At 49.7% G+C, this 25,660-nt stretch overlaps 1 protein-coding gene across 2 annotated transcripts in view; it reads right to left on the bottom strand.

Moving 5' to 3' along the window:
- Positions 1 to 25,034, bottom strand: part of DNAI1 (dynein axonemal intermediate chain 1) — a 36,574-nt gene extending 11,540 nt beyond the window's left edge. Inside the window, exons 1-6 of one of the 2 annotated variants that reach the window (XM_076066723.1) lie at positions 24,723 to 25,034; positions 19,840 to 19,893; positions 19,454 to 19,549; positions 15,708 to 15,788; positions 14,515 to 14,626; positions 14,105 to 14,193 (exon numbers count right to left, since the gene is read on the bottom strand). In XM_076066723.1, coding sequence (XP_075922838.1) covers positions 14,105 to 14,193; positions 14,515 to 14,626; positions 15,708 to 15,788; positions 19,454 to 19,528 — 357 coding nt within the window. In that variant the 5' untranslated portion in view covers positions 19,529 to 19,549; positions 19,840 to 19,893; positions 24,723 to 25,034. Of the gene's footprint in view, positions 1 to 14,104; positions 14,194 to 14,514; positions 14,627 to 15,707; positions 15,789 to 19,453; positions 19,550 to 19,839; positions 19,894 to 23,791; positions 24,006 to 24,722 lie in introns of those variants that run through there. The other variant, XM_076066722.1, reaches the window with a different exon arrangement.
- Positions 25,035 to 25,660: the final 626 nt, after the last annotated feature.

The raw sequence follows: 25,660 nt of genomic DNA, 5'->3' as shown, positions 1-25,660 counted from the left end.
CAGAGCCAGTTAGATGGTTCCAGAAGGGGGGCGTGGCTAGGATAAAAGGGGGCGAGAGGGGGAGCTCGAGGCTGTCTGTGGGAGTCAGGGTCGTCTCGACGTTGCTGCTGCCGTCCTTGTCGTTGCTCGATGTCGCCACTGCTAGATAGCCAGCTACCTCGTCAGACAGCGCCGTCGTTGCTAGGTGGTCAGTGTTGTGTTACGTGCTAGCGAGTGTAACATTGCGAGGTATGAGTAATAAATGAGAAGGTGCCTCTACAGTTTATTGTTTCCGGAGTCGTACAGTACAAATGTAATGTCGTCCCTATGATCCAATCAGGTGCGAAGACCAGAGTAGGGGGGGGGTTAATATAGTCAAATAAATTACAATGGATATCTATTATTAGCTGGGTTATTCAGAGTTAATCAACATACATAATGTATGTAAAGTCACGTAGAATGAGAATACACAATAATATTCTCACGACGTTTCGGCCACAACACAAGCGGCCTTCATCAGGTAGAGACTCGATTAGTTGAGCCTTCTTATCCCGCTTAAGGATGTGTGGAATCCCTCCCCGTAGAGGCGGTTAAATTTCGATTTAAAGCTTTCGTGACTGCAATGATTCATCTTCTTTGGTTCTTTCGGTAAAGTGACGTAGAATGAGAATACACAATAATATTCTCACGACGTTTCGGCCACAACACAAGCGGCCTTCATCAGGTAGAGACTCGATTAGTTGAGCCTTCTTATCCCGCTTAAGGATGTGTGGAATCCCTCCCCGTAGAGGCGGTTAAATTTCGATTTAAAGCTTTCGTGACTGCAATGATTCATCTTCTTTGGTTCTTTTGGTAAAGTCACGTAGAATGAGAATACACAATAATATTCTCACGACGTTTCGGCCACAACACAAGCGGCCTTCATCAGGTAGAGACTCGATTAGTTGAGCCTTCTTATCCCGCTTAAGGATGTGTGGAATCCCTCCCCGTAGAGGCGGTTAAATTTCGATTTAAAGCTTTCGTGACTGCAATGATTCATCTTCTTTGGTTCTTTCGGTAAAGTCACGTAGAATGAGAATACACAATAATATTATCACGATCATTGCAGTCACGAAAGCTTTAAATCGAAATTTAACCGCCTCTACGGGGAGGGATTCCACACATCCTTAAGCGGGATAAGAAGGCTCAACTAATCGAGTCTCTACCTGATGAAGGCCGCTTGTGTTGTGGCCGAAACGTCGTGAGAATATTATTGTGTATTCTCATTCTACGTCACTTTACCGAAAGAACCAAAGAAGATGAATCATTGCAGTCACGAAAGCTTTAAATCGAAATATAATGTATGTACATGTATATGTACATAATGTATGTACATTATGTACATATACATAATGTATGTATATCGGTCGCGAAAGTCTAGTATTACAAAGCACTACCAAAGTTTAGAATGGCTAAGAGTGCAACATGTTTCTTGAAATGAGCAAGGTCATTGCAAGAACTTGGGGGGAAAGAGATGATGGGAGGACATTTCCATAGAGCAGCAGTGTGAGGGAAGAAGCAGAAAGAGAAGTGCAGTGATCTAGAGTGTGGTGATCTAGAGTGAGTGTGATCTAGAGTGTGGTGATCTAGAGTGTGGTGATCTAGAGTATGGTGATCTAGAGTGTGGTGATCTAGAGTGTGGTGATCTAGAGTGTGGTGGTCTAGAGTGTGGTGATCTAGAGTGTGGTGATCTAGAGTGTGGTGATCTAGAGTGTGGTGATCTAGAGTGTGGTGATCTAGAGTGTGGTGGTCTAGAGTGTAGTGATCTAGAGTGTGGTGAGTGTGATCTAGAGTGTGGTGATCTAGAGTGTGGTGAGTGTGATCTAGAGTGTGGTGATCTAGAGTGTGGTGAGTGTGATCTAGAGTGTGGTGATCTAGAGTGTGGTGATCTAGAGTGTGGTGATCTAGAGTGTGGTGATCTAGAGTGTGGTGAGTGTGATCTAGAGTGTGGTGATCTAGAGTGTGGTGATCTAGAGTGTGGTGATCTAGAGTGTGGTGATCTAGAGTGTGGTGATCTAGAGTGTGGTGATCTAGAGTGTGGTGATCTAGAGTGTGGTGATCTAGAGTGTGGTGATCTAGAGTGTGGTGATCTAGAGTGTGGTGAGTGTGATCTAGAGTGTGGTGGTCTAGAGTGTGGTGGTCTAGAGTGTGGTGATCTAGAGTGTGGTGATCTAGAGTGTGGTGAGTGTGATCTAGAGTGTGGTGATCTAGAGTGTGGTGAGTGTGATCTAGAGTGTGGTGATCTAGAGTGTGGTGATCTAGAGTGTGGTGATCTAGAGTGTGGTGATCTAGAGTGTGGTGATCTAGAGTGTGGTGATCTAGAGTGTGGTGATCTAGAGTGTAGTGATCTAGAGTGTGGTGAGTGTGATCTAGAGTGTGGTGATCTAGAGTGTGGTGATCTAGAGTGTGGTGATCTAGAGTGTGGTGGTCTAGAGTGTGGTGATCTAGAGTGTGGTGATCTAGAGTGTGGTGATCTAGAGTGTGGTGGTCTAGAGTGTAGTGATCTAGAGTGTGGTGATCTAGAGTGTGGTGATCTAGAGTGTGGTGATCTAGAGTGTGGTGATCTAGAGTGTGGTGGTCTAGAGTGTGGTGATCTAGAGTGTAGTGATCTAGAGTGTGGTGATCTAGAGTGTGGTGATCTAGAGTGTGGTGGTTTAGAGTGTAGTGATCTAGAGTGTGGTGATCTAGAGTGTGGTGATCTAGAGTGTGGTGATCTAGAGTGTAGTGAGTGTGATCTAGAGTGTGGTGATCTAGAGTGTGGTGGTCTAGAGTGTGGTGATCTAGAGCGTGGTGATCTAGAGTGTGGTGAGTGTGATCTAGAGTGTAGTGATCTAGAGTGTGGTGATCTAGAGTGTGGTGGTCTAGAGTGTGGTGATCTAGAGTGTGGTGAGTGTGATCTAGAGTGTGGTGGTCTAGAGTGTGGTGATCTAGAGTGTGGTGATCTAGAGTGTGGTGATCTAGAGTGTGGTGATCTAGAGTGTGGTGATCTAGAGTGTGGTGATCTAGAGTGTGGTGATCTAGAGTGTGGTGATCTAGAGTGTGGTGATCTAGAGTGTGGTGATCTAGAGTGTGGTGATCTAGAGTGTGGTGATCTAGAGTGTGGTGATCTAGAGTGTGGTGATCTAGAGTGTGGTGAGTGTGATCTAGAGTGTGGTGATCTAGAGTGTGGTGAGTGTGATCTAGAGTGTGGTGGTCTAGAGTGTGGTGATCTAGAGTGTGGTGATCTAGAGTGTGGTGATCTAGAGTGTGGTGATCTAGAGTGTAGTGATCTAGAGTGTAGTGATCTAGAGTGTGGTGATCTAGAGTGTGGTGGTCTAGAGTGTGGTGATCTAGAGTGTGGTGATCTAGAGTGTGGTGATCTAGAGTGTGGTGATCTATAGTGTGGTGATCTATAGTGTGGTGATCTAGAGTGTGGTGATCTAGAGTGTGGTGAGTGTGATCTAGAGTGTGGTGAGTGTGATCTAGAGTGTGGTGATCTAGAGTGTGGTGGTCTAGAGTGTGGTGATCTAGAGTGTGGTGGTCTAGAGTGTGGTGAGTGTGATCTAGAGTGTGGTGAGTGTGATCTAGAGTGTGGTGGTCTAGAGTGTGGTGATCTAGAGTGTGGTGATCTAGAGTGTGGTGGTCTAGAGTGTGGTGGTCTAGAGTGTGGTGAGTGTGATCTAGAGTGTGGTGATCTAGAGTGTGGTGAGTGTGATCTAGAGTGTGGTGATCTAGAGTGTGGTGGTCTAGAATGTGGTGAGTGTGATCTAGAGTGTGGTGATCTAGAGTGTGGTGATCTAGAGTGTGGTGATCTAGAGTGTGGTGGTCTAGAGTGTGGTGGTCTAGAGTGTGGTGAGTGTGATCTAGAGTGTGGTGAGTGTGATCTAGAGTGCGGTGGTCTAGAGTGTGGTGATCTAGAGTGTGGTGGTCTAGAGTGTGGTGATCTAGAGTGTGGTGATCTAGAGTGTGGTGATCTAGAGTGTGGTGATCTAGAGTGTGGTGATCTAGAGTGTGGTGATCTAGAGTGTGGTGATCTAGAGTGTGGTGAGTGTGATCTAGAGTGTGGTGATCTAGAGTGTGATGATCTAGAGTGTGGTGATCTAGAGTGTGGTGATCTAGAGTGTGGTGATCTAGAGTGTGGTGATCTAGAGTGTGGTGATCTAGAGTGTGGTGATCTAGAGTGTGGTGATCTAGAGTGTGGTGGTCTAGAGTGTGGTGATCTAGAGTGTGGTGATCTAGAGTGTGGTGATCTAGAGTGTGGTGATCTAGAGTGTGGTGAGTGTGATCTAGAGTGTGGTGGTCTAGAGTGTGGTGATCTAGAGTGTGGTGGTCTAGAGTGTGGTGATCTAGAGTGTGGTGAGTGTGATCTAGAGTGTGGTGATCTAGAGTGTGGTGATCTAGAGTGTGGTGATCTAGAGTGTGGTGAGTGTGATCTAGAGTGTGGTGATCTAGAGTGTGGTGGTCTAGAGTGTGGTGATCTAGAGTGTGGTGATCTAGAGTGTGGTGATCTAGAGTGTGGTGAGTGTGATCTAGAGTGTGGTGGTCTAGAGTGTGGTGATCTAGAGTGTGGTGATCTAGAGTGTGGTGATCTAGAGTGTGGTGATCTAGAGTGTGGTGGTCTAGAGTGTGGTGATCTAAAGTGTGGTGATCTAGAGTGTGGTGATCTAGAGTGTGGTGATCTAGAGTGTGGTGATCTAGAGTGTGGTGATCTAGAGTGTGGTGATCTAGAGTGTGGTGATCTAGATTGTGGTGATCTAGAGTGTGGTGAGTGTGATCTAGAGTGTGGTGATCTAGAGTGTGGTGATCTAGAGTGTGGTGATCTAGAGTGTGGTGATCTAGAGTGTGGTGAGTGTGATCTAGAGTGTGGTGATCTAGAGTGTGGTGATCTAGAGTGTGGTGAGTGTGATCTAGAGTGTGGTGGTCTAGAGTGTGGTGATCTAGAGTGTGGTGGTCTAGAGTGTGGTGATCTAGAGTGTGGTGATCTAGAGTGTGGTGATCTAGAGTGTGGTGAGTGTGATCTAGAGTGTGGTGATCTAGAGTGTGGTGATCTAGAGTGTGGTGATCTAGAGTGTGGTGATCTAGAGTGTGGTGATCTAGAGTGTAGTGATCTAGAGTGTAGTGATCTAGAGTGTGGTGGTCTAGAGTGTGGTGATCTAGAGTGTGGTGGTCTAGAGTGTGGTGATCTAGAGTGTGGTGATCTAGAGTGTGGTGATCTAGAGTGTGGTGATCTAGAGTGTGGTGATCTAGAGTGTGGTGATCTAGAGTGTGGTGATCTAGAGTGTGGTGATCTAGAGTGTGGTGATCTAGAGTGTGGTGATCTAGAGTGTGGTGATCTAGAGTGTGGTGAGTGTGATCTAGAGTGTGGTGAGTGTGATCTAGAGTGTGGTGATCTAGAGTGTGGTGGTCTAGAGTGTGGTGATCTAGAGTGTGGTGGTCTAGAGTGTGGTGAGTGTGATCTAGAGTGTGGTGAGTGTGATCTAGAGTGTGGTGGTCTAGAGTGTGGTGATCTAGAGTGTGGTGATCTAGAGTGTGGTGGTCTAGAGTGTGGTGAGTGTGATCTAGAGTGTGGTGATCTAGAGTGTGGTGATCTAGAGTGTGGTGAGTGTGATCTAGAGTGTGGTGATCTAGAGTGTGGTGATCTAGAGTGTGGTGATCTAGAGTGTGGTGATCTAGAGTGTGGTGGTCTAGAGTGTGGTGATCTAGAGTGTGGTGGTCTAGAGTGTGGTGATCTAGAGTGTGGTGATCTAGAGTGTGGTGATCAAGAGTGTGGTGATCTAGAGTGTGGTGATCTAGAGTGTGGTGGTCTAGAGTGTGGTGATCTAGAGTGTGGTGGTCTAGAGTGTGGTGATCTAGAGTGTGGTGAGTGTGATCTAGAGTGTGGTGGTCTAGAGTGTGGTGATCTAGAGTGTGGTGATCTAGAGTGTGGTGATCTAGAGTGTGGTGGTCTAGAGTGTGGTGATCTAGAGTGTGGTGATCTAGAGTGCGGTGATCTAGAGTGTGGTGAGTGTGATCTAGAGTGTGGTGATCTAGAGTGTGGTGATCTAGAGTGTGGTGATCTAGAGTGTGGTGAGTGTGATCTAGAGTGTGGTGGTCTAGAGTGTGGTGATCTAGAGTGTGGTGATCTAGAGTGTGGTGATCTAGAGTGTGGTGATCTAGAGTGTGGTGATCTAGAGTGTGGTGATCTAGAGTGTGGTGGTCTAGAGTGTGGTGATCTAGAGTGTGGTGATCTAGAGTGTGATGATCTAGAGTGTGGTGAGTGTGATCTAGAGTGTAGTGATCTAGAGTGTGGTGATCTAGAGTGTGGTGATCTAGAGTGTAGTGATCTAGAGTGTGGTGATCTAGAGTGTAGTGATCTAGAGTGTGGTGATCTAGAGTGTGGTGATCTAGAGTGTGGTGGTCTAGAGTGTGGTGATCTAGAGTGTGGTGATCTAGAGTGTGGTGATCTAGAGTGTGGTGATCTAGAGTGTGGTGAGTGTGATCTAGAGTGTGGTGATCTAGAGTGTGGTGATCTAGAGTGTGGTGAGTGTGATCTAGAGTGTGGTGATCTAGAGTGTGGTGATCTAGAGTGTGGTGATCTAGAGTGTGGTGGTCTAGAGTGTGGTGAGTATGATCTAGAGTGTGGTGGTCTAGAGTGTGGTGATCTAGAGTGTGGTGATCTAGAGTGTGGTGATCTAGAGTGTGGTGATCTAGAGTGTGGTGGTCTAGAGTGTGGTGAGTGTGATCTAGAGTGTGGTGATCTAGAGTGTGGTGATCTAGAGTGTGGTGAGTGTGATCTAGAGTGTGGTGATCTAGAGTGTGGTGATCTAGAGTGTGGTGATCTAGAGTGTGGTGGTCTAGAGTGTGGTGATCTAGAGTGTGGTGGTCTAGAGTGTGGTGGTCTAGAGTGTGGTGGTCTAGAGTGTGGTGATCTAGAGTGTGGTGATCTAGAGTGTAGTGATCTAGAGTGTGGTGATCTAGAGTGTGGTGATCTAGAGTGTGGTGATCTAGAGTGTGGTGAGTGTGATCTAGAGTGTGGTGATCTAGAGTGTGGTGATCTAGAGTGTGGTGATCTAGAGTGTGGTGATCTAGAGTGTGGGGATCTAGAGTGTGGTGAGTGTGATCTAGAGTGTGGTGAGTGTGATCTAGAGTTGATCTAGAGTGTGGTGATCTAGAGTGTGGTGATCTAGAGTGTGGTGATCTAGAGTGTAGTGATCTAGAGTGTGGTGATCTAGAGTGTGGTGATCTAGAGTGTGGTGATCTAGAGTGTGGTGATCTAGAGTGTGGTGAGTGTGATCTAGAGTGTGGTGATCTAGAGTGTGGTGATCTAGAGTGTGGTGAGTGTGATCTAGAGTGTGGTGATCTAGAGTGTCGTGATCTAGAGTGTGGTGGTCTAGAGTGTGGTGAGTGTGATCTAGAGTTGATCTAGAGGTTGAGTGTGTTGTTGTGATCTAGGGTGTGGTGAGTGAGTGAGTAGGTGAGTGGTTGAGTGTGATCTAGAGTGTGGTGAGTGAGTGAGTGAGTAGGTGAGTGGTTGAGTGTGTTGTTGTGATCTAGAGTGTGGTGAGTGAGTAAGTAGGTGAGTGTGATCTAGAGTGTGGTGAGTGAGTAGGTGAGTGGTTGAGTGTGTTGTTGTGATTTAGAGTGTGGTGAGTGAGTGAGTAGGTGAGTGGTTGAGTGTGTTGTTGTGATCTAGAGTGTGGTGAGTGAGTAGGTGAGTGGTTGAGTGTGTTGTTGTGATCTAGAGTATGGTGAGTGGTTGAGTGTGATCTAGAGTGTGGTGATCTAGAGTGTGGTGATCTAGAGTGTGGTGATCTAGAGTGTGGTGATCTAGAGTGTGGTGATCTAGAGTGTAGTGATCTAGAGTGTAGTGATCTAGAGTGTGGTGGTCTAGAGTGTGGTGATCTAGAGTGTGGTGGTCTAGAGTGTGGTGATCTAGAGTGTGGTGATCTAGAGTGTGGTGATCTAGAGTGTGGTGATCTAGAGTGTGGTGATCTAGAGTGTGGTGATCTAGAGTGTGGTGATCTAGAGTGTGGTGATCTAGAGTGTGGTGATCTAGAGTGTGGTGATCTAGAGTGTGGTGATCTAGAGTGTGGTGAGTGTGATCTAGAGTGTGGTGAGTGTGATCTAGAGTGTGGTGATCTAGAGTGTGGTGGTCTAGAGTGTGGTGATCTAGAGTGTGGTGGTCTAGAGTGTGGTGAGTGTGATCTAGAGTGTGGTGAGTGTGATCTAGAGTGTGGTGGTCTAGAGTGTGGTGATCTAGAGTGTGATGATCTAGAGTGTGGTGGTCTAGAGTGTGGTGAGTGTGATCTAGAGTGTGGTGATCTAGAGTGTGGTGATCTAGAGTGTGGTGAGTGTGATCTAGAGTGTGGTGATCTAGAGTGTGGTGATCTAGAGTGTGGTGATCTAGAGTGTGGTGATCTAGAGTGTGGTGGTCTAGAGTGTGGTGATCTAGAGTGTGGTGGTCTAGAGTGTGGTGATCTAGAGTGTGGTGATCTAGAGTGTGGTGATCTAGAGTGTGGTGATCTAGAGTGTGGTGATCTAGAGTGTGGTGGTCTAGAGTGTGGTGATCTAGAGTGTGGTGGTCTAGAGTGTGGTGATCTAGAGTGTGGTGAGTGTGATCTAGAGTGTGGTGGTCTAGAGTGTGGTGATCTAGAGTGTGGTGATCTAGAGTGTGGTGATCTAGAGTGTGGTGGTCTAGAGTGTGGTGATCTAGAGTGTGGTGATCTAGAGTGCGGTGATCTAGAGTGTGGTGAGTGTGATCTAGAGTGTGGTGATCTAGAGTGTGGTGATCTAGAGTGTGGTGATCTAGAGTGTGGTGAGTGTGATCTAGAGTGTGGTGGTCTAGAGTGTGGTGATCTAGAGTGTGGTGATCTAGAGTGTGGTGATCTAGAGTGTGGTGATCTAGAGTGTGGTGATCTAGAGTGTGGTGATCTAGAGTGTGGTGGTCTAGAGTGTGGTGATCTAGAGTGTGGTGATCTAGAGTGTGATGATCTAGAGTGTGGTGAGTGTGATCTAGAGTGTAGTGATCTAGAGTGTGGTGATCTAGAGTGTGGTGATCTAGAGTGTAGTGATCTAGAGTGTGGTGATCTAGAGTGTAGTGATCTAGAGTGTGGTGATCTAGAGTGTGGTGATCTAGAGTGTGGTGATCTAGAGTGTGGTGGTCTAGAGTGTGGTGAGTGTGATCTAGAGTGTGGTGATCTAGAGTGTGGTGATCTAGAGTGTGGTGAGTGTGATCTAGAGTGTGGTGATCTAGAGTGTGGTGATCTAGAGTGTGGTGATCTAGAGTGTGGTGGTCTAGAGTGTGGTGAGTATGATCTAGAGTGTGGTGGTCTAGAGTGTGGTGATCTAGAGTGTGGTGATCTAGAGTGTGGTGATCTAGAGTGTGGTGATCTAGAGTGTGGTGGTCTAGAGTGTGGTGAGTGTGATCTAGAGTGTGGTGATCTAGAGTGTGGTGATCTAGAGTGTGGTGAGTGTGATCTAGAGTGTGGTGATCTAGAGTGTGGTGATCTAGAGTGTGGTGATCTAGAGTGTGGTGGTCTAGAGTGTGGTGATCTAGAGTGTGGTGGTCTAGAGTGTGGTGGTCTAGAGTGTGGTGGTCTAGAGTGTGGTGATCTAGAGTGTGGTGATCTAGAGTGTAGTGATCTAGAGTGTGGTGATCTAGAGTGTGGTGATCTAGAGTGTGGTGATCTAGAGTGTGGTGAGTGTGATCTAGAGTGTGGTGATCTAGAGTGTGGTGATCTAGAGTGTGGTGATCTAGAGTGTGGTGATCTAGAGTGTGGGGATCTAGAGTGTGGTGAGTGTGATCTAGAGTGTGGTGAGTGTGATCTAGAGTTGATCTAGAGTGTGGTGATCTAGAGTGTGGTGATCTAGAGTGTGGTGATCTAGAGTGTAGTGATCTAGAGTGTGGTGATCTAGAGTGTGGTGATCTAGAGTGTGGTGATCTAGAGTGTGGTGATCTAGAGTGTGGTGAGTGTGATCTAGAGTGTGGTGATCTAGAGTGTGGTGATCTAGAGTGTGGTGAGTGTGATCTAGAGTGTGGTGATCTAGAGTGTGGTGATCTAGAGTGTGGTGGTCTAGAGTGTGGTGAGTGTGATCTAGAGTTGATCTAGAGGTTGAGTGTGTTGTTGTGATCTAGGGTGTGGTGAGTGAGTGAGTAGGTGAGTGGTTGAGTGTGATCTAGAGTGTGGTGAGTGAGTGAGTGAGTAGGTGAGTGGTTGAGTGTGTTGTTGTGATCTAGAGTGTGGTGAGTGAGTAAGTAGGTGAGTGTGATCTAGAGTGTGGTGAGTGAGTAGGTGAGTGGTTGAGTGTGTTGTTGTGATTTAGAGTGTGGTGAGTGAGTGAGTAGGTGAGTGGTTGAGTGTGTTGTTGTGATCTAGAGTGTGGTGAGTGAGTAGGTGAGTGGTTGAGTGTGTTGTTGTGATCTAGAGTATGGTGAGTGGTTGAGTGTGATCTAGAGTGTGGTGAGTGAGTGAGTAGGTGAGTGGTTGAGTGTGTTGTTGTGATCTAGAGTGTGGTGAGTGAGTGAGTAGGTGAGTGGTTGAGTGTGATCTAGAGTGTGGTGAGTGAGTGAGTGAGTAGGTGAGTGGTTGAGTGTGTTGTTGTGATTTAGAGTGTGGTGAGTGAGTGAGTAGGTGAGTGGTTGAGTGTGTTGTTGTGATCTAGAGTGTGGTGAGTGAGTAGGTGAGTGGTTGAGTGTGTTGTTGTGATCTAGAGTGTGGTGAGTGGTTGAGTGTGATCTAGAGTGTGGTGAGTGAGTGAGTGAGTAGGTGAGTGATTGAGTGTGTTGTTGTGATCTAGAGTGTGGTGAGTGAGTGAGTAGGTGAGTGGTTGAGTGTGTTGTTGTGATCTAGAGTGTGGTGAGTGAGTAGGTGAGTGGTTGAGTGTGTTGTTGTGATCTAGAGTGTGGTGAGTGAGTAGGTGAGTGGTTGAGTGTGTTGTTGTGATCTAGAGTGTGGTGAGTGAGTGAGTAGGTGAGTGGTTGAGTGTGTTGTTGTGATCTAGAGTGTGGTGAGTGAGTGAGTAGGTGAGTGGTTGAGTGTGTTGTTGTGATCTAGAGTGTGGTGAGTGAGTAGGTGAGTGGTTGAGTGTGTTGTTGTGATCTAGAGTGTGGGGAGTGAGTGAGTAGGTGAGTGGTTGAGTGTGTTGTTGTGATCTAGAGTGTGGTGAGTGAGTAGGTGAGTGGTTGAGTGTGTTGTTGTGATCTAGAGTGTGGTGAGTGAGTGAGTAGGTGAGTGGTTGAGTGTGTTGTTGTGATCTAGAGTGTGGTGAGTGAGTAGGTGAGTGGTTGAGTGTGTTGTTGTGATCTAGAGTGTGGTGAGTGGTTGAGTGTGATCTAGAGTGTGGTGAGTGAGTGAGTAGGTGAGTGGTTGAGTGTGTTGTTGTGATCTAGAGTGTGGTGAGTGAGTGAGTAGGTGAGTGGTTGAGTGTGTTGTTGTGATCTAGAGTATGGTGAGTGGTTGAGTGTGATCTAGAGTGTGGTGAGTGAGTAGGTGAGTGGTTGAGTGTGTTGTTGTGATCTAGAGTGTGGTGAGTGAGTGAGTAGGTGAGTGGTTGAGTGTGATCTAGAGTGTGGTGAGTGAGTGAGTGAGTAGGTGAGTGGTTGAGTGTGTTGTTGTGATTTAGAGTGTGGTGAGTGAGTGAATAGGTGAGTGGTTGAGTGTGATCTAGAGTGTGGTGAGTGAGTGAGTGAGTAGGTGAGTGGTTGAGTGTGTTGTTGTGATCTAGAGTGTGGTGAGTGAGTAAGTAGGTGAGTGTGATCTAGAGTGTGGTGAGTGAGTAGGTGAGTGGTTGAGTGTGTTGTTGTGATTTAGAGTGTGGTGAGTGAGTGAGTAGGTGAGTGGTTGAGTGTGTTGTTGTGATCTAGAGTGTGGTGAGTGAGTAGGTGAGTGGTTGAGTGTGTTGTTGTGATCTAGAGTGTGGTGAGTGGTTGAGTGTGATCTAGAGTGTGGTGAGTGAGTGAGTAGGTGAGTGGTTGAGTGTGTTGTTGTGATCTAGAGTGTGGTGAGTGAGTGAGTGAGTAGGTGAGTGGTTGAGTGTGATCTAGAGTGTGGTGAGTGAGTGAGTAGGTGAGTGGTTGAGTGTGATCTAGAGTGTGGTGAGTGAGTGAGTAGGTGAGTGGTTGAGTGTGTTGTTGTGATCTAGAGTGTGGTGAGTGAGTAAGTAGGTGAGTGTGATCTAGAGTGTGGTGAATGAGTAGGTGAGTGGCTGAGTGTGTTGTTGTGATCTAGAGTGTGGTGAGTGAGTGAGTAGGTGAGTGGTTGAGTGTGTTGTTGTGATCTAGAGTGTGGTGAGTGAGTAGGTGAGTGGTTGAGTGTGTTGTTGTGATCTAGAGTGTGGTGAGTGAGTAGGTGAGTGGTTGAGTGTGTTGTTGTGATCTAGAGTGTGGTGAGTGAGTGAGTAGGTGAGTGGTTGAGTGTGTTGTTGTGATCTAGAGTGTGGTGAGTAGGTGAGTAGTTGAGTGTGTTGTTGTGATCTAGAGTGTGGGGAGTGAGTGAGTAGGTGAGTGGTTGAGTGTGTTGTGATCTAGAGTGTGGTGAGTGAGTGAGTGAGTAGGTGAGTGGTTGAGTGTGTTGTTGTGATCTAGAGTGTGGTGAGTGAGTGAGTAGGTGAGTGGTTGAGTGTGTTGTTGTGATCTAGAGTGTGGTGAGTCGGTGAGTGAGTAGGTGAGTGGTTGAGTGTGTTGTTGTGATATAGAGTGTGGTGAGTGAGTAGGTGAGTGGTTGTGTGTTGTTATGATCTAGAGTGTGGTGAGTTGGTTAGTGAGTAGGTGAGTGGTTGAGTGTGTTGTTGTGATCTACAGTGTGGTGAGTGAGTGAGTAGGTGAGTGGTTGAGTGTGTTGTTGTGAGCTAGAGTGTGGTGAGTGAGTGAGCAGGTGAGTGTGTTGTTGTGATCTAGAGTGTGGTGAGTCGGTTAGTGAGTAGGTGAGTGGTTGAGTGTGTTGTTGTGATCTAGAGTGTGGTGAGTGAGTGAGCAGGTGAGTGGTTGAGTGTGTTGTTATGATCTAGAGTGTGGTGAGTGAGTGAGCAGGTGAGTGTGTTGTTGTGATCTAGAGTGTGGTAAGTCGGTTAGTGAGTAGGTGAGTGGTTGAGTGTGTTGTTATGATCTAGAGTGTGGTAAGTCGGTTAGTGAGTAGGTGAGTGGTTGAGTGTGTTGTTGTGATCTACAGTGTGGTGAGTGAGTGAGTAGGTGAGTGGTTGAGTGTGTTGTTGTGAGCTAGAGTGTGGTGAGTGAGCAGGTGAGTGTGTTGTTGTGATCTAGAGTGTGGTGAGTGAGTAGGTGAGTGGTTGAGTGTGTTGTTGTGATTTAGAGTGTGGTGAGTGAGTGAGTAGGTGAGTGGTTGAGTGTGTTGTTGTGATCTAGAGTGTGGTGAGTGAGTGAGCAGGTGAGTGGTTGAGTGTGTTGTTGTGATCTAGAGTGTGGTAAGTCGGTTAGTGAGTAGGTGAGTGGTTGAGTGAGCGGGTGAGTGTGTAAATGTGGCCTGCGGTGTGTTGAGATGAAACAGTCTGGTAAGCTTGTTGTGTCGTGTGGCACGTCTGTATTGTCTGGAGTTGCCCTTTCCCACGGGGCATGTCCTGTACGTTTTGTCTATGTGGTTGGCTATGTACGGTGCGAAAGAAGTTCTATATACATACGTGTGTTTGTGTATACAGTATATGTGACATATTTAGGAGGAATCAGCATTAGATGAGTACCTGGTGTGGTCTGTAAACATTAGCACTTGGGAGACAAAGGTAGCCGGGCGTGGTGCTGGCCACCCACCGCCCCGTGTGCCGTGCCAGCCATCATAGGTACTACTCGCGAACAGCACTTGGCCTAACAGTCTGTTAAAGGCTATATAGGGGGGTCCATATTCTTTGGGTCTTTCGGTAAAGTCACATTTGTTCAAAATTTATTTAAATAAACAAAACCCCACGACGTTTCGATCGTAACACAAGCGACCGTCTTCAATTCTTGAAGACGGTCGCTTGTGTTGCGATCGAAGCCTCGTGGGTTTTTTGTTTATTTTTATTAATTTTGAACCCATCTACGTGACTTTACCGAAAGACCCAAAGAATATGAATTCCTGCCGTCACGAAAGCTTTATGTCAAGATATATATAGGGGCGTCTTTGTCTTTGTGGGTTCTCACCTCTCCTCCCTCGCCCCTGTTGGGTGACAGCGTCCCCCCTCCATCCGTTAGCCTCTCCCCAACCTCCACCTCGCTCACCGGCGGTGCACCTGGTGGGGCACGGTGTGCATGCCGGTGCAGTAAGGCAAACGACAAGGGGGGCACAGCACCAGACCATTGTTTGGCGCTTACATTACACAAGTAGGGCTGGGTGGGGGGGCGCTAACCGACTGAGAATGGGTGGGGGGGGGGGGCTATGCCGGGTGGAGGGGGCATGGGAATGTGACTAACAACGAAGTAGATTAACCGAGTTCCACTCTATGTATAAAGCCAACAGCTACATTCGAGGAATGGGAAGTAGCCCCCCTGTCGCCCCCCCCCCACCTACCTCCCAGGCCCCCATGCTGCATCACCATTGAGGCATCCGCTACCTCTGAGCTGCTGCCGGCGCGCCTCATCTGATTCGCGGTGCAAGAGGTTCCCGTCCACTGCAAAGTGCACGGCCAGCTGATCCAAGGTTCCCATGGGTTTGTAGACTCGCTCCTGTGTGGGTGGGTGATTGGGTGGGTGGTGGCCACGGGGAACAACGGCACCTCCGATTAGCACGGTTGGCTACGTACGGTGCAAAAGAAGATCAACATACATACATGCATGGCGCGGGCATGCGGCTGTTCACACATGCCCAAGCGAGGTTCTACAATCTTACTGCCGTATCGGCCGTCGCCTGATCAGCCCGCAAGCCTCAACCTATGTCCTTTGTAGTCTTTGCCTCACCGTGCTGTGTACGTGCTGCACATGACCGTTGACGCGTGGTCTGCCTCCTAACAAATCACCTGGAATGGCAGAGCCTGGATAGAGCTTGGAGGGATGACCACCACCACCAGGTTGTCATAGGCGTCTGTGAGGCTGTGCTATACTTCATAATAAAGGCTTTTTGGGTTATCCTGATGGGGTTCAACAATGATGACGTCATCCTGCACTATTTAAGACCGGAAGCAGGTGGATGGCTTCACTATTCTGGCAAATCACCCGAAGATGCTGGATGTCATTTTCAGCGAAACATCGTACTCAAATTGTAAATGTTATGAATCCACTCTTCAACACACCGGTGGGCTAAAGTAGTGAAATATTTGTCTTTTGTCAACGTGACACTTTTTTTACTGATTGGCCGCGTTGGGTGATGGAGGGTTGTGACACATTTATAAATAACGCGATCTAACCCAAACACCTGTATTATTAATAATATTGGCCGTGAATGCCTACGTGTTAAACTGTGCTATACTGTGAGCAACAGGCGACAGTGGCAGCTACATGTATTGTTGGACTGCACCGCTATTCTCCCCGCATTCACCAACCCATATTCGCCCGCATGAAGGACGGTGAAATAAAACACCCGCATAGCGGGGAGAGACCCTCATCCAGCAGTGGCTTGGCAAAAGGGCCATACATGAACCTACATGTATAACTATGGTGATTTTGACTGTGATTTATGGAATTGCCCCACTGAGAGATAAAGGTGCAGGAAGCCCCTGTTCCGAGTGACCCTGTGCTTACCATGTGCCCACGGCAGAGACTTACGGGTGGGAGGGAACGCGACTGCCCCTGTGTCCACACCACCGCTCACCTTAAAGCTGTAGCGCACGATGTTCTGCGGAGCGTGGGGGTTATTCGCCGTCAGGATTCGCGTGAACTCCTCCTTGAGCTCCTGCGGACGACAACAGTAGCAGCACAAGCACGGCGGAGTGGTGATAGATTGCGTGTGTATATGGGGGAGCGGTAGTGTAATGACTTCAGACTCGAACTGTAGAGGGTTCTTTTATTTAACTTTGAACGCGGCTAAGGACCCCGGCGTCACGAATACAGCGGCGACGAGACAGCAACGACGACGAGACAGCAACGACGACGAGACAGCAGCGACGACGACGATCACCCAACGACGGCCCCGAATCCCCGCCAAACAGCCCCGAAACCTCATTCCTCGCCCCCCTTTTATCCTCGGCATGAATCTCCCCCCGCCCTTGTTCCAAAGCACCTGGTATAGTTGTTCTATTGCTGTTCAGTAATGATTATAAACATAGTTAATTACATTACGAATATTGTTTTTTCGCTCGAGAAGGCTGACTGCGTCGTCTTAACAAACTCCTTCCATGGATTATCTGTTTCTTATCCGCACGCTGGATTCCTTAAACATCCCAACCAGTTACCAATGGAAAAAATAAAACAATCCTGAGACTCAATGGGGTTTTGCTGAACGATGAAAGAATATCACATGCCGTCTTATATTATATCAGTAACTCTTAATATAACGTTGCTAAAATTGGTCCTTCTTCATTCAGGAAAGCACCAGTGAGTTCAATTTTTTTTAGTGAAACAAAAACGTGGGTTTTCAAAAGAAAAAACATGCCATTAATTTTTAATTGGGATATGTAAACAGTTCCATCTTGGATTTTTTTTCACTAGGGGGTAAAACTTTGCAAGTACGAGGAAATATAGCTCACAAATCTAAATGGTCTAGTGAGAAAGCTATTTCCTTATCCCTGCTCACAAAAGGCCATGGGGTTTAGCCCTGGCACGTGTTTGTGTGTGGGTGTAAGAGTGGTAGGGTTTTATGCCCGGTGAGTCTGGTGCAAGCTTCTCGGCTGGCTCAGGGCTAATGCCAGACACACTGAGCTGGTTCTGCAAACATCCTGGGTTTTGAGCCTTGTTTCAGCCACCCGTGATTAAACTGGGTTTTCAAGTGTAGCGAGTTGATGGCTTCAGCCCGGCTGCACATAGAGACCCATACACTCACATAGAGACCCATAGACTCACACAGAAACACAGTCTCACAAGTATAGTGAGTTGATGGTTGCAACCCGGACACAATGCCTGCACAGAAAGACAAACTAAATATTCCGCAATGCTGAATTTGGTTTGTGACTCAATCTGTCATGTTCCAGCTCCGAGTATTACAATTTTCAGTTTGATTGCAATGCGACAGTCACTCTTGGCAGGGTATGTTAATGGCTGCCATAGTGGTGGTGCGTGCGGTGAGCAATCGGAATGTTGTAAGTTCAAATCATGGTTGGGGGTTGACTCAGCCCAGCATACCTCTGTTGTCGATAAACTGTATGTATGTTGAACTTATTTTTGCACCATACGTAGCCAACTGCACTAATCGGAGGTGCGATTAAATGGTTGTCCTGAGTAGAAATGTGTAGTATCCACCACTGGCTCATGGCTGTAAACGGGAAATGAGCACCAATTCCTCATTTGAGCAGGAACTCACTCTGAATTGCCAGTCTTCTTCCTCTTACATTCTCTACTTTACAGAGTGTAGCTTAAAAGGCCTCTTGAAAAGTGACTTCAGACGTAGATCTGCGACGGCATCTTCTGCGGCCTTTCTCTGACACAATGTGGAGCCGCGACCGATAGCCGTGACATCTCCAAATGGAGACCTCTTGGACTCGTGACACGACACCGATAGAATAAATGCAACGCAAGGGTGAGAGGGTAATCACATGCGTGTCTGCTGCTCTGACTCACGCCGTGTGAATGCAGCCAGTGAGCATGTGCGGTGGGTGGCTCTGGCATACACCTGTACACCCCCACCTACACCCCTCCACGCCCCCTCCCCCACCTTCACCATACAGGCTCACCTGCACGTGATGCCGCCATCTAACCTGGACTTAGCAGCCCAACATCAAGCGGGCTACAAAGTGCAAGTGTGCGGGAGTGTTTTTAATTCACGCACAGCCAGTGCTGATTTTAGAACACAGTATACAGCTGGATATAAGAACACCCCTTATGGGGTAAGGCTATGTGTTCTTATATCCAAAGTGGTGTTCTTATATCCAAAGTGGTGTGCTTGTATCAGAATTTGCCTCTTGTCTTCCCCCCAACAATGTCATGTAAGTGTGTGTCGCTTATTTCCAATGAGCAGCGCTGTTTTCCTTTAAACGTTATATTTTTCTTTAATTGCATGATGCTTGTCCTTGCGGCATCATGTTATTATATGAATTGGCCATTCATATATCTCGCAGTGCAGTGCACAACCCCCCATATTATGGAATGACCTCTGGAAGAAGATATCACAGAACTACCTCTGAGATGCTTTTTCAATTCATCTCTGGTAATCAAGCAAGGGGCAGCAGTGTCCCACCCACCCTGCCATCATGCATAATATTTATACCATGACAAACAAATTAAAAGCAGAACCAAATTGAAAGTGATGCTATATTTTTCAGTGTACCCTGTTGATTAAACCATCAACTCGCAGTAGAAACCGTTTTGATTTCGAGATACATTTTATATTTCAATCACATCACCTACACTTCTCAAACCAACAGCTATGTGAAGATGGCCAATTAGGGATTCTTGCACAACCATCTATAAATTCTATTCAAAGTTTGATGACATAAAATGTATAACTGGCCAGCTTCCTGTAAGCTGGTTTGAGGTGAGCTATTAAGCTCTTTTCTTACATGTCCAGTAATTTTACAAATGCTTTTTGTGTTTAGTTTTTTTTCCTTCCCCCGCACCTCCAATTAGCATGGTTGGCTACGTTTGGTGCAAAATAACTTCAACATACATACGTGATGTGTAGATGATACAGTTACACATATAAAATGAATCTCAAACTTCCAAATCAATTCTTCCACCGTCAACTCGCTACACTTGAGAACCCGGTATCACCAGCAACAGCTGCCTGGATTCAAACCCATCTTGATCTCAACAGCAGTGCCGTCCCTAGGGTACGATGAATCGGGGTGACTGCCCCGGGAACGGAGCTTTGGTGGGGTGTCAGATGTAATACTCCCAGTTTAGTTTGAAGGCGTCGGGGGGCACACACAATGGGGTCTTCCCCGGACTCCACACCCCTCTATGGACGTCTCTGCTCAGCAGTGGCAGCTCAATGCCCTGGCATCTGTGCCACCGGTCCACCTCCCAGTGCTGTTTTTAACTCGAGTAATCATTGGTGCTTTGCATATTGTATGTGATATACAGATGTTAAATCGTCTGGAATGCATGTCAGATTGATGCAATAGCAGTACAGGATTCCTGTGTGCTGCTCTTAGTGGTGGTGGTTCAGCAGCGGAGCGAGCAGCTATAAATATAATGTTTGTGAATTTTATTAAAAACCTGGCTGGTGGTTGATTGACTTGGCCCATCATCCCTCTGGGGTCGATACAATGAGTACCACTTTGTGGGGATGTGAACAGCGCTTGTCCTATGGATATACTCGCCCCCACCATAGCAATGCAGAATGTCCACCACTGGCTCATCATGTCTGTGAGCAGGAGATGAGCACATACTAAATTTCCCCTCTTTATGCCTGAAATAACATTGAGTGCAAGGAGATGTTAGAATGAGTGAGTGCATGGCCCTCACAGCTTCCGTGAGCTCCAGCTGGTCTTCAGGCTTCACGAGGGTCCGTGGCTGCACCCAGTCATCTCCATCCCCCATCTCCGTGCCTTCTTCCTCGTCCTGGAGGGTCAGCAGTTCAAGGATTAGGGAGTCAATTCTTACAATAAATGTTGTTCTGAACGCTGGAAGCATTAACTATTAAAATGTCCCAGTTTTCCAAAGGCACCAGAGTGTCATGTTTTGTCTACAGTAAAATTTGAGTAAATAAACTTGTCCTCTCTGTGCTCTGACGAAAGGCCATTGCCTGAAACGTCGACCTACTAGATAACTGCATTTTAGAGTGTAAGGCTGTGTAAATGAATGATCATTGTTGTTGAGTGTTGTTGTTTTGATAGGTGTCTGTACTGTACCTTGGATTTCTTGGATTTTCCCTGCTTGCTCGGGGCCTTGACTACAGGGCCCCCCTATCGTCAAGAAAAGACACAGAGACAACACAAGACGGACGGTAGACAGGGGGATAAAGGGGACATAGAGACAACACGACACGGGCAGGGCATGGGGTGGGCACGGTGGGATACGGGGGCACGGGAAAGAGAGGGGACAGAGTTGGATGTGGCATATGGTGGGACATGGGGTGGACATGGGTAGACACGGATTGGAGACGGGGATACACGGTGTGGACACGGTGGGATACGGGGTAGATACGGGGAGACACGGGGTGGACACGGGGAGACATGGGGTTGACAGTGGGACACGGGGTGGACATGGGGAGACGGGGTAGACGCGGGGACACACGGAGTGGACATGGGAAGACACGGAGTGGACACGGGGAGACATGGGGTTGACACGGTGGGACACGGGGTGGGCATGGGGAGACACGGGGTGGACATGGGGAGACACGGGGTGGACATGGGGAGACACGGGGTGGACATGGGGAGACACGGGGTGGACATGGGGAGACACGGGGTGGACATGGGGAGACACGGGGTGGACATGGGGAGACACGGGGTGGACATAGGGAGAGATGGGGTGGACATGGGGAGACACGGGGTGGACATGGGGAGACACGGGGTAGACATGGGGAGACATGGGGTGGACATGAGGAGACACGGGGTGGACATGGGGAGACACGGGGTGGACATGGGGAGACACGGGGTGGACATGGGGAGACACGGGGTGGACATGGGGAGACACGGGGTGGACATGGGGAGACACGGGGTGGACATGAGGAGACACGGGATGGACATGGGGAGACACGGGGTGGACATGGGGAGACACGGGGTGGACATGGGGAGACATGGGGTGGACATGGAGGGACACGGGGTGGACATGGGGAGACACGAGGTGGACATGGGGAGACACGGGGTGGACATGGGGAGACACGGGGTGGACACGGTGGGACACGGGGTGGACATGGAGAGACACGGGGTGGACATGGGGAGACACGGGGTGGACATTGGGAGAGATGGGGTGGACATGGGGAGACACGGGGTGGACATGGGGAGACACGGGGTGGACATGGGGAGACATGGGGAGACACGGGGTGGACATGGGGAGACACGGGGTGGACATGGGGAAACATGGGGTGGACATGAGGAGACACGGGGTGGACATGGGGAATCACGGGGTGGACATGAGGAGACACGGGGTGGACATGGGGAGACACGGGGTGGACATGGAGAGACACGGGGTGGACATGGGGAGACACGGGGTGGACATGGGGAGACACGGGGTGGACATGGGGAGACACGGGGTGGACATGGGGAGACACGGGGTGGGCATGGGGAGACACGGGGTGGACATGGGGAGACACGGGGTGGACATGGGGAGACACGGAGTGGACACGGTGGGACATGGGGTGGACATGGGGAGACACGGGGTGGACATGGGGAGACACGGGGTGGACATGGGGAGACACGGGGTGGACATGGGGAGACACGGGGTGGACATAGGGAGAGATGGGGTGGACATGGGGAGACACGGGGTGGACATGGGGAGACACGGGGTAGACATGGGGAGACATGGGGTGGACATGAGGAGACACGGGGTGGACATGGGGAGACACGGGGTGGACATGGGGAGACACGGGGTGGACATGGGGAGACACGGGGTGGACATGGGGAGACACGGGGTGGACATGGGGAGACACGGGGTGGACATGAGGAGACACGGGGTGGACATGGGGAGACACGGGGTGGACATGGGGAGACACGGGGTGGACATGGGGAGACATGGCGTGGACATGGAGGGACACGGGGTGCACATGGGGAGACACGAGGTGGACATGGGGAGACACGGGGTGGACATGGGGAGACACGGGGTGGACACGGTGGGACACGGGGTGGACATGGAGAGACACGGGGTGGACATGGGGAGACACGGGGTGGACATTGGGAGAGATGGGGTGGACATGGGGAGACACGGGGTGGACATGGGGAGACACGGGGTGGACATGGGGAGACATGGGGAGACACGGGGTGGACATGGGGAGACACGGGGTGGACATGGGGAAACATGGGGTGGACATGAGGAGACACGGGGTGGACATGGGGAATCACGGGGTGGACATGAGGAGACACGGGGTGGACATGGGGAGACACGGGGTGGACATGGGGAGACACGGGGTGGACATGGGGAGACACGGGGTGGACATTGGGAGAGATGGGGTGGACATTGGGAGACACGGGGTGGACATGGGGAGACACGGGGTGGACATGGGGAGACACGGGGTGGGCATGGGGAGACACGGGGTGGACATGGGGAGACACGGGGTGGACATAGGAAGAGATGGGGTGGACATGGGGAGACACGGGGTGGACATGGGGAGACACGGGGTAGACATGGGGAGACATGGGGTGGACATGAGGAGACACGGGGTGGACATGGGGAGACACGGGGTGGACATGGGGAGACACGGGGTGGACATGGGGAGACACGGGGTGGACATGGGGAGACACGGGGTGGACATGGGGAGACACGGGGTGGACATGGGGAGACACGGGGTGGACATGAGGAGACACGGGGTGGACATGGGGAGACACGGGGTGGACATGGGGAGACACGGGGTGGACATGGGGAGACATTGGGTGGACATGGAGGGACACGGGGTGGACATGGGGAGACACGAGGTGGACATGGGGAGACACGGGGTGGACATGGGGAGACACGGGGTGGACACGGTGGGACACGGGGTGGACATGGAGAGACACGGGGTGGACATGGGGAGACACGGGGTGGACATTGGGAGACACGGGGTGGACATGGGGAGACACGGGGTGGACATGGGGAGACACGGGGTGGACATGGGGAGACACGGGGTGGACATGAGGAGACACGGGGTGGACATGGGGAGACACGGGGTGGACATGGGGAGACACGGGGTGGACATGGGGAGACATGGGGTGGACATGGAGGGACACGGGGTGGACATGGGGAGACACGAGGTGGACATGGGGAGACACGGGGTGGACATGGGGAGACACGGGGTGGACACGGTGGGACACGGGGTGGACATGGAGAGACACGGGGTGGACATGGGGAGACACGGGGTGGACATTGGGAGAGATGGGGTGGACATGGGGAGACACGGGGTGGACATGGGGAGACATGGGGAGACACGGGGTGGACATGGGGAGACACGGGGTGGACATGGGGAATCACGGGGTGGACATGAGGAGACACGGGGTGGACATGGGGAGACACGGGGTGGACATGGAGAGACACGGGGTGGACATGGGGAGACACGGGGTGGACATGGGGAGACACGGGGTGGACATGGGGAGACACGGGGTGGACATGGGGAGACACGGGGTGGGCATGGGGAGACACGGGGTGGACATGGGGAGACACGGGGTGGACATGGGGAGACACGGAGTGGACACGGTGGGACATGGGGTGGACATGGGGAGACACGGAGTGGACACGGTGGGACATGGGGTGGACATGGGGAGACATGGGGTGGACACGGTTTAGACACAGCAGAATGGTCAAATACTCATTCCATCACGAGGTCACACCATATCACTCTGTTGTCACCAATAGCGGTTTAAAGTGGCTCGCGTACTTAGTGGTTAATTACGCTGAACGCGTGGGGTATTCTTTTAACTTTATATTCCGCTATTTAGCCCCATAGCTCAATCGATCCGGACCAAACTGCCGCGGGGCAACACCTCCCCCCGTGCCCGTGTATAGACAATAACGTAGATTTAGGCAATACACGATACAAATCAATGACTAATTAACCGGCGAATTTAGCAGCCAATACGAATAATTACCAATTACTTCTCTCGCAATTATCCCTCGTGGCCGACCTATCGGGACCCAACCGCGCCAGGCTACCCACCACCCCCCCTCCACCATTACCTGCTTGACTTTCTGTTGCGCCTTGGTGGGCATATCGTGGCGAGCGGCGCGTGTGTAAGATTGATTGTTAAGAGATGAATACAAAAAGTAAACAATAGCGGCATGTGTGTGTGTGAAGTTGTGTGGCTGCTGCTGCTGTTGTTGTTGTCAGGGAAGCCTGCGCTGGGCCTCGGGGCGTCCCCACGCGGCCGTATCCTAGCAACCGGGGGGGGCGGGGGGTGGGGGTCCACTTGGTACCACGTGGGCCGGGAAGGAAAGTTGGTAATAACTTTTACAACTTACACCATTTAATGTTGTTGTGATGTTATTGAAGCTCCCGTGTAGGTCGAAGCAGTTTTCAGAGCGGCTAAAGTGCGATGTCTGAACCCTTGTAAGCTCTTCTCCAATCCGCCCCGAACTATCGCGGTCAAGTATGGTCAAACAAACCCCTGTGGGGGCCCTTATAAATAACCCCTTAATGTCCCATTATAATGTATAGCTGTATACATCTTCTTTCGCACGGCTGATGGTAGATGCAGCGCAACAACTACATTTCGCGTTCGGGTCGGTCAAGCCAGACGACCAGCGTCTGGAGCAGCGGACTGGATCGCTGTGATGTCTCACTTCACGTGTAAATGACTACACGCTACACTATGCAATTTATAATATAATACATTAAGTTGACACGGGGGGGGGGGGACGGGGGGGTGCCGACCGCGGTGTTTGAATCGGCGACTGCTCACTCGGCCACCGGAGCTGTCAATGATGTAATTAAACCCGGCAAGGCAGCAGAAGTGGGTCTTTACTAACCCTCTCCTCCCCTTCAGAGACGTCTGCAAGTTAATTTAGTGGGTGCCCCGTTCACCTCTGAATCTCCGAACTCGTAAGTTACTCGGCGTTAATTGCGTGCATAGGGGCGAAGAGCCGTTGTTTATAAATACGTTGTACTCACCGCAGAGGACTGTAGCGACACAACCACACTCTATGACATCTGGCACCAAACTGGCACACGCCCTCCCCGCGTCGCCTTGTGGGGAGCCTCGGTACCGGTACATTTATTTTATTTTATCCCTGTTTCGTCTTGACGGTTGTACAGGTACGTCATCGGAACGGAATAGGAAGAAAAGCTGACGACGTACACGTGCAAGTTCGTCGTCGGAGTGGGTGGGGGTTAATGAGCAGCGACGGGCGGAAGGGAGTGGCGGAGGAAGCCCTCGGGACTGACTACTCAACGATGACACAAGACTTAAGACTGACATATAGAAGTGCACACGCGGCACTTTAATGCGTGTGGAGGATGACGCGGCTCGTAATCCCATCATAATGATGATGGACTAGAGGCGCGGGGCGTGTGTGTTGTGTACGTACTGTTTATTCTGTGCGCCGTGCGGGGCGGGGGGGTGTTTTATTTGACGTGAGAATGCCGAATAAAGTTTGGGTTAATTATAATATAATTATAATATTTATAATAGCAATTACACATCTGTTGGCGAGACCGCGTTGGCGATTTAGCACGAGCATGAATATCGCAATTAAAAATATTCGTCGACAACACTGGCCACGGAGGTGGAACATGGAACGTTGGGCCAACGTATAGCTGCATTTAATTAACGCGTGCTTTACGATGGTGCAATCAGTTAAGTTTCAGTGATTTGGAAGCGGTACGGCGCTGTAGACTGCGTAGATTGCTCAACAGCGCTAAGCATCTCAAACGGCGGTCTCCTCTGGGCCATGCCGACCATCTTCGTGTAGTAGTAGTATTATTACTACGCGTCAGCGTCATTATTATTCAGAAATTATAATTACAATCGCTTAGTAGTAATTATTAGTATAAAGAACGCGAGATTTGGGGTCGTGCGCTGAGCCGGCCACGGCCCTGGGAGGGGGCTG

This window comes from Petromyzon marinus, chromosome 13, assembly GCF_048934315.1.
Source record: "Petromyzon marinus isolate PM22_M1 ecotype Great Lakes invasive population chromosome 13, UKy_Petmar_22M1.pri1.0, whole genome shotgun sequence".
Taxonomy (NCBI): Eukaryota; Metazoa; Chordata; class Hyperoartia; order Petromyzontiformes; family Petromyzontidae; genus Petromyzon; species Petromyzon marinus.
This window is presented reverse-complemented; position numbering and strand designations above follow the sequence as displayed.